Source organism: Rhagoletis zephyria, unplaced genomic scaffold (genome assembly GCF_001687245.7).
Source record: "Rhagoletis zephyria isolate East Lansing unplaced genomic scaffold, Rhagoletis_zephyria_1.1 Rzeph_scaffold_01395, whole genome shotgun sequence".
Lineage (NCBI taxonomy): Eukaryota > Metazoa > Arthropoda > Insecta > Diptera > Tephritidae > Rhagoletis > Rhagoletis zephyria.
In genome coordinates this window covers 11926-20415 of record NW_016158479.1, presented here as the reverse complement: position 1 = coordinate 20415, position 8490 = coordinate 11926, and the positions used below count along the sequence as shown (strand labels likewise).

At 45.8% G+C, this 8490-nt stretch overlaps 1 protein-coding gene across 1 annotated transcript in view; it reads left to right on the top strand.

Annotated features, from left to right (window-relative positions):
• The window catches only part of LOC108363845 (serine/threonine-protein kinase ATM-like), a 16708-nt gene extending 8831 nt beyond the window's left edge, over positions 1 to 7877 (top strand). Inside the window, exon 8 of the mRNA XM_017617352.1 lies at positions 7717 to 7877. Coding sequence (XP_017472841.1) covers positions 7717 to 7801 — 85 coding nt within the window. The 3' untranslated portion in view covers positions 7802 to 7877. The remainder of the gene's footprint in view (positions 1 to 7716) is intronic.
• Positions 7878 to 8490: the final 613 nt, after the last annotated feature.

Genomic DNA, 8490 nt, shown 5'->3' with positions numbered 1-8490 from the left:
TTTTTCTAGACTTCAGCAGGGATCGAACCTGCGAATTCGATGTTCAAAGTCAGAAGCGTTAACCACTGAGCTATGTACATCCCGTAAACTCTTGTTGCTAATTCATTTTCCTTATTCAACCAACTACTATCAAGTGCAGCTTATTTGCCGCTATTTAAACTCGACAGCGTGGTTGTTGTTGTCAATTCTATACATCCATTTGCTTATTTGCTTTATTGTATAGTTTCAGGCAGGCATGTTAATAAGCCACAATAATATTGATAAATACATAGTTTAGGAAGAGCGAGAGAGAGTTGTACGTCCGCCTTGACATCCCTGATACGGGGATTTCCGGGATCGGCCTGACGAAGGCTGTCACGCTCATCGGCTAGAACAGCCGCTTCAGCAGGGAAGTTTGGACGGGCCGACATGATACGCTGTTTATCAGACCAGCGCTGACTATTGTTATGTCTGGCGAGCTGCAGCAGCTGCCCATAATCCTGGTGGGTGCGTCGTCGTTCATTGTGCAGAATGTCGAATCGTCTAACTACTCAGCCAAGTCTGTTCCCCTACGATCGTTTGACAGGCTTGAGTGCCAAAGACCGTAGTGCTCATTAAAGTCACCTACTACCATACGGTTTTCACCTCTGAGGAGCGCACCTATATCAGGGTGATATCCTGCCGGGCAGCAAGTGACAGGGGGTGTGTACACATTAAATATTTCTAGCTCAACATCGTCTGACCGGATAGCAATGCCCTGACATTCTAGGGTGGTATCCCTGCGGTCGATGTCTGCTTCAATAAGACGATAGTGCAGGGTGTGGTGCGTGATGAACGCTAAGCCACCACCATTATCTCGCTCGCGATCTCGACGGTGCTCGTTGTTCCTGGCACAATTAAACAATGTTGAATTGCTGTGCAACTTCGTCTCTTGAAGACGGTTATCTCCTCGATCTTGCTCCGAAGTCCGTTACAGTTAAATTGAAGGAGCTTCATGTGGTTCGGGAGACGTGTAGTTATGCGGGGTGTGAGGGATGCGTGTGGCCTTGCCGCCATTGGCTGTGTCTGCTGTGGAGGTTGCCGCCCTGTGGTGGTAGTGGTTGGCGTCGCAGTTGGGGTTTGCGACCGAGCAGCGCATCACGGGCCCTCGAAGTTCCTCGTCCAATCTGGCGTGGTGCGCAGACCTGAACATGCCCTAAAGTCAGGGCAGGTGTTGCACTTGACTGATGTCACATTACGTAATATTCTGGTCTGACATACCGTGCAGATTGTAGGAGGAACCAGGAGTTGTTGGCGGCGGCGTGTGGGTGGTGGTGCGGTTGTGTATGTTATGTGGTCTGTCGTGGTTGTGGTGTGGTCTATTGTGTCGTTATGTTGTTGTGCTGTGGTGTTTGTGTGGAGCTGCTCAGGTAGACTGGGGTTAGCCGTGGAGGATTTGAGCAGCAGGGGGCCACAAACGACGATGAGATACTTCGCCGACCTAAACAGGGATAGATCGCCGAAACAACAGCCCTTGGTCGGGTAAACCCGAGTCATTCCGGTACCTAGAACCGGATGTCGTGGGAATGCCGAGCTTTCTTCTTCATTGCTAGGAGCCTAACCATCTCCCCTACAAAATCCTCAGCTATCATGTTTACCACCTGGACGAAGGAGGGTCAGACTACCGCTGGGTATTCACGTTGATGATACGCCAATTCCTACGGTGAATAATCTGAAAATGCTCGGAGTAACTTTGTACAGGCCCCTATTGTGAGTTGCATTCGATCTTCGACTGTGGTTCAAAGACCTGATCGAACGAATTTTAATTTGGTATTATGGTGCTCATTCGATGAAGAATAGCGCCATTATCAATTTCGCTCGTGTATGTTGTTCGCAATAGTATATTTCTCACCGTTGAGAAGCTTTGTTTACATATCGAGCTAACTAAAAAGTGAGCTTATACATATGTACATATGTAAATTTGTGCAAATTAAAATGAAATAAAAAAGAAAGCGAGTTTATAAGTGCTTAAAGTTAGTACAAGCGAGTTATGGTTCAACGATTCGTCAGAGGATGAGCGCTTCGAAAACTGGCCAGGAGCAGAAAACGTTTAAGAGAGTTCAAGTGTAGTCTTTCGAATATATTTTGACATACCATATATTTAAAAAATTTTGTGATCCAAATCTATTTAAAATATATTAAAAACTATAAACAGCTCTATGATTTTGTTCTCAGAGATCGTGCCAACAGAGTATTGGGATGTTCTTTCATAAGTAAAANTCATGCATTGCACTTGACTGAGGTGGGGTTGTGGTGTAATCGTCTCTGGCATACACAGCAGGTGTAGGTTTCTGGCCCTGGGTTTGACTCGATGCCAGCCCTGAGCAGACGAATAAATACGTAGCAAATGTAGCCCAATGGACGAACAACTTCTGAGATACTTCGCCGACCTAAACGGGGTTAGATCGCCGCAACAACAGCCCTTGGTCGGGCTGTTTATGTAAACCAGGGCTGCTCAAAATTTTATTATATCCCAATATATCTTGAAGGGAGATATACTTTTGTGAGTAGATAGATAGATAGATAGTTGGTTGGGTATGGCACTGCGACCAGTAGGTCCATTGTACCCCTAGCTCATGACAACACATCAACCAGCCCCAGAGTGTATAAATTTCATAATAGACCCCGGGGACAGTGAGTGTATGTGCTCCTCTCTTGGCCAGACGTGCCTTATGCTCCTATACCTCCTGCGTGCAACGGCTTCACACTCCATAAGGAGGTGTAGAGGAGTCTCCTTGGCTGCATCGCAAAAGCGACACAGGTCGCTGGGCTAGATACCTAGTTTATGCAGGTGCCCTCTGAGCCTACAGTGGCCCGTCATAAAACCTGTAATAATTCTTAGTTTCTCTTTTTGGAGATACATGAGAAGCCTGTATCTTGACAGATTGTAACCTCCTAATAAGCTTTTCGCCTGACGTTGGCCCATGGTGCCAAGNCTGCTCTGTTTGAGCATCAGGGGGCCAAAAACGATGTGGTCCACTGCCGATGTGTCCGTAGTCCTGAGCAGATTCTGAGGTGACTCCACCCCTCTCATGCATTGCACTTGACTGAGGTGGGGTTGTGGTGTAATCGTCTCTGGCATACACAGCAGGTGTAGGTTTCTGGCCCTGGGTTTGACTCGATGCCAGCCCTGAGCAGACGAATAAATACGTAGCAAATGTAGCCCAATGGACGAACAACTTCTGAGATACTTCGCCGACCTAAACGGGGTTAGATCGCCGCAACAACAGCCCTTGGTCGGGCTGTTTATGTAAACCAGGGCTGCTCAAAATTTTATTATATCCCAATATATCTTGAAGGGAGATATACTTTTGTGAGTAGATAGATAGATAGATAGTTGGTTGGGTATGGCACTGCGACCAGTAGGTCCATTGTACCCCTAGCTCATGACAACACATCAACCAGCCCCAGAGTGTATAAATTTCATAATAGACCCCGGGGACAGTGAGTGTATGTGCTCCTCTCTTGGCCAGACGTGCCTTATGCTCCTATACCTCCTGCGTGCAACGGCTTCACACTCCATAAGGAGGTGTAGAGGAGTCTCCTTGGCTGCATCGCAAAAGCGACACAGGTCGCTGGGCTAGATACCTAGTTTATGCAGGTGCCCTCTGAGCCTACAGTGGCCCGTCATAAAACCTGTAATAATTCTTAGTTTCTCTTTTTGGAGATACATGAGAAGCCTGTATCTTGACAGATTGTAACCTCCTAATAAGCTTTTCGCCTGACGTTGGCCCATGGTGCCAAGCCAGTGTAGCTGCCTCAGTTTGCTGTTGTCCCTTCTGAGCATTTCCTTTATGGTGTTGGGTTCCACTGCCAGAAAGGGCTCAGGTCCTATCGGGGTCGAGGAAGCGGCCGTTCTGGCCAGATGATCAGCTTCCTCATTTCCTGCAACCCCCATGTGCCCTGGTACTCACATTAGTTGGATATCGTTGACCTCCACCAGAGCATTGAGCCTCTCGACACACTCCCAAACCAAGGACTTGATCTCGAATGATGAGAGGGCCCAAAGTGCCTCCTGGCTATCACTTAGTATAAATATCCTTTCGTTCCTATAGTTTCTTACAGTTCTTTCAGCGCACATACTGATGCCGACTCAACTAACACCTCACTCCCTTTGGTCCGACCCCATCGAAACAGCTCGTTTCCTGGGCCTACCGTTAGTTGAGCTTGACGATAATGATTAAAAGTTGACCCGAAACAGGCGGGGCTTAGTAGTGCCGCTACAACAACAACAACATGGCGTAGACCTTCGCTTGAAAGATGCTAGGGAAAGTTTCCAGGGGCACAGAAAGCTTCAGCCTAGGGCCGTACACGCCTGCTCCAATCCCCGTGGGTGTTTTAGAGCCGTCAGTGTACCACTGTATTGTGCTCGCCTGTATGTGACTCTCTATAATAGAGGTACACCAGGTCAACTTGTTATAAAAGTGGGTCCTGAAATTTCTCTTGAAGACCACCTCTCTGTTAATATCGTCCCTGGGGAACAAAGCCAGGGGGAGCTGGGTACCTAGCTTGTCCCTGTTCCTAGATGATAACACCTTGCCTTTGCCGAAGCCCTCCCTCGCAAAGTTAAGTAGGGTTCGCTTTGCAGCCTGTTCAATTGAGAGATGCAGTGGCTCGAGTTCCAGCATTACCTCCAGCGCTGCAGTCGGGCATGTGCGCATTGCTCCCGTTATGCAAACACATGCCAGACGTTGAATCTTGGAGAGGGTCTGCCTCACCGTTCCCATACTAGTCCTGGAATACCAAGCCACCGCACCATAAGTCACTATTGGTTTCACTATCATGGTGTACATCCATCTGAGGATCCTCGGAGNCTATCACTATGGTGTACATCCATCTGAGGATCCTCGGAGTGCACCCCCAGGATTTACCCGCTAGACGTTTGCACACCATCATCGCTCTCGTGGCCTTAGAGGTGACCGCATCAACATGGGCCCTCCACAGAAGCTTGGAGTCCAGGGTAAGCCCCAGATACTTAACCTCTGCGGTGACACTGATTACGACCCCGTCCAAGGTCAAGTTCCTCATCCCCTGGAGAATTCGTTTCTTAGTGAAGGGGACTATAGCTGTCTTAGAAGGGTTGATATTTAAACCTACGTCTGCGCACCACCTTTTTGCAAGGTTAAGTCCTCTTTGGACGATGTCACAGAGAGTGCTTGCGAACTTCCCTGTAGCGATAATCACTATGTCGTCCGCGTACCCTTGGCAACGGACGCCCTCGTTAGTAAGTATCTGTAGGAGTTCGTCCACAACTAAGCTCCACAGTAGAGGAGATAATAATCAGCACTACGCACGCTCTGGGCCTCTCGCATCAGAGGTCTCAATTACTTATTTTTGTTATGATTGAGGCCCCTCACCTGGCCTCTGTAGGTCCACGGTTCCTGTATCTGTAGGATTCCCAGGTCCTCCGTGACAAACCTGCTTGCAATGATCGCCGAGGCGGCCACCGCTTGATGCAAGTTGACCTGGGCTACTGTTAGCGCTGTTTGGTTCATAGTCGGGGCTCGTCCTCGATGTCCGAGAGCCGTACCTCACCCTCGTCTCCTCTGTCGAGTTCGAGCCTGCCTATGTCCGCTAGGAGCTCCTGTGTGGAGCGCACATAGTCAGTGGCACTTGGCTGGTTCTAGTGACTGATTTTCCGGTAGGGCCGTGGTCGACTCGGTCGCTGGGGCAGCAGTGCAGTCAGTAGCCTCGTCGACTTGCATGTCTTGGGACTCTGACTCCTTGCTGCCTGTCGTCTTATGTCGCCATGGCCGCACCGTGACGTAGCTGTAGCGGAAGTTGATTATGAATCCAGCCCTCTTGATGCTGACATACGACGCCTCATCGATCCCCAGGTTTAGCCTGAGACCGTTGTCTTCGGCGCCGCATGAAACCACCTTCCACGCTGCCGTGTGGATGTCCTCGTTCTGTTTGTGAGTAATAAAAGAGTACTCCCTGTGGCCTGATTGGTGAGCAATAAGCGAGATTTGTCGGTTTTGTTCGCCTTTATTACTCGATTAGAAGGCAAATGGGAGATCTCCTAAGTGAGCAATAAAAGAATCCCCCGTTATTACTTGCTTAGTTTCCCTCGCTCAAAACAATTTTGTGTTTTTGGGAAAAATGTATCAGGACCCAGAAGAACTTGGGATCATGGTACGAGTTTACGATTACTCCCCATTTCTCCCTATACTTCTGTGCATGAGCGTGGTATTTTGTATACTCTATATGTCCTAGGAGGGCGAGTAATCCCTTTTACTTTCTGAACGAGCGAGCGGAGAGAACATAAAGGAATAACGTCCCGCTTCCTAAGGGAGCAATACGGGAGTACTCTCAGAATATCCTCCTAAAAAGACAATAAGGGTGTGCGCGTAGAAAAACATCCCATATTCCTCGAGAACGAGTAATAAGGGAGTACTCCCACTTCTCATTACTGTAGCTAAATGCCTCAAGAGGTATGTATGCATCGTGAGAGCTTTAGATTATAAGGCCGAAGCCGGCTCTCCCTTTTCCATTAAATGAAATTTTTTCTGTCAATACGGCACTTATAAAATAAGTCTCCATAACAAATTTAAAATACTTCCAGCGATTTTCTATCCTTCCCGAGATATGTATTAAGCAAGTTTTAGTATGTATGTGAGGCATGTCGCCCCTTTTTTAATAACTCACATTTTTTCCATGAGCAAACACTTCCAGGGATATGTAGCAAAAAAAAGTCAATTTGTACAGTACAATAATTTTCTTCCATGAGTTTGGAATTGATTTTACATACCCTGCTCTACCATGAGCACCTCCAGAGATATGCAGTATAAAATAGTAAATTTGTACTGGGGGTACCATGCCCCTTTTCGAATAACGCAAATTTTTCTCCATGAGTATGGAAGTAATTTGTATACACATCTCGGTGCCAAGTTCCAGTACTCTGCAATAAACACCTCAAGAGATATGCAGCATAGAAAAATCAATTTGCATGGGAGTTGCCACACCACCTTGTCCAATAACTCTCATTTTTCTCCATGAGTATGGGATTAGTTTCGCATANGCCCCTTTTTCTTATAACAATAATTTTCTTCCATGAGTTTGGAATTAATTTTACATACCCTGCTCTACCATGAGCACCTCCAGAGATATGCAGTATAAAATAGTAAATTTGTACTGGGGGTACCATGCCCCTTTACGAATAACGCAAATTTTTCTCCATGAGTATGGAAGTAATTTGTATACACATCTCGGTGCCAAGTTCCAGTACTCTGCAATAAACACCTCAAGAGATATGCAGCATAGAAAAATCAATTTGCATGGGAGTTGCCACACCACCTTGTCCAATAACTCTCATTTTTCTCCATGAGTATGGGATTAGTTTCGCATACATACACCCAACAAACATTTAGGTTTGAGCTCAACTTGAGGTTAATTTGAGAACTAAGGTATTTCTCAATTCTCCAACGTTGTTTCTCAACAGTACTTCAAGTGGAGGATCATAGCGTTCTCAACAAAAATGGCATTTTTCTTTGTATGAAAAAATGACTGTTTCTCAAGTTGAGAAAATGCTAGTTCTCAACTTGAACTCCAATGTAGTTCTCCAATTGGTCTCAAACATATCATTGAAATACTGAAATTGAAATAGTAAAATACCTTATACCTCCTTAATTGAAACGACATACATAGATGAACTTAAATATTAATTTTTCATATTATTACTCCTTTTGTATTATGTAGTTCAGCGATGGGCAGATTTTTGGCTCTTAAAGCAGTCAAAGAGCCAGCAAGTGCTACGCAAGAGGTAAAGCAGTTTTCAGGGTGAAGAGGGAGTTAAAAATACATTACAATCATCATACATCCCCACTTTCATGATCTTCATCGCACAGAAGCTGCGGAAATACTAAAGAGCGAAATACACCACACAAGCGGTTTGACAAACCAAGCGAAATTTCCCTTTGCTTCAAGCCATTTGTGCTGTGTATGGGGGTGTTTGAAGGTTTGACAAACCGCTTGAGGGAAATTTGAGCAAAAATCAAAATTTTTTGATTTTCTGGCCGCCATGTTGATGTTTGATCAAACCGCTTGCGTTGTGTATAGCAAAATCGCCTCATTCGCAACGAAATTTTCACCGAGTAAGGACGTAAGAGAGGAAAATGAAAGAAAACCATAATATTTAGCATTGCGAACTGGAAGAAAACTAAAATTCTTTGCTTGAACGAGTCATGTTTGCATGGTATATGGCGAAATGGGAAAAGTAGGTTTGAAGAATGTTTGACAAGCCGCTTGTGTGGTGTATTTCGCTCTTTACAGTCAACAGCAAATTCAGCATCTCTCAAAAACGAAAATAATTATCACATATACATGAGCCGTGATGGACAATACCAAAACAAGCACGAGCTAAAAGTGAGCAAGTGTTAGTGTGCCTAATTCAGTTTCATCCTCAGGGTTGCCACACAATTTTTTAATTTTTTACCAAAACTCTAAAAAATTACCAAACTCAGAACATTTCTT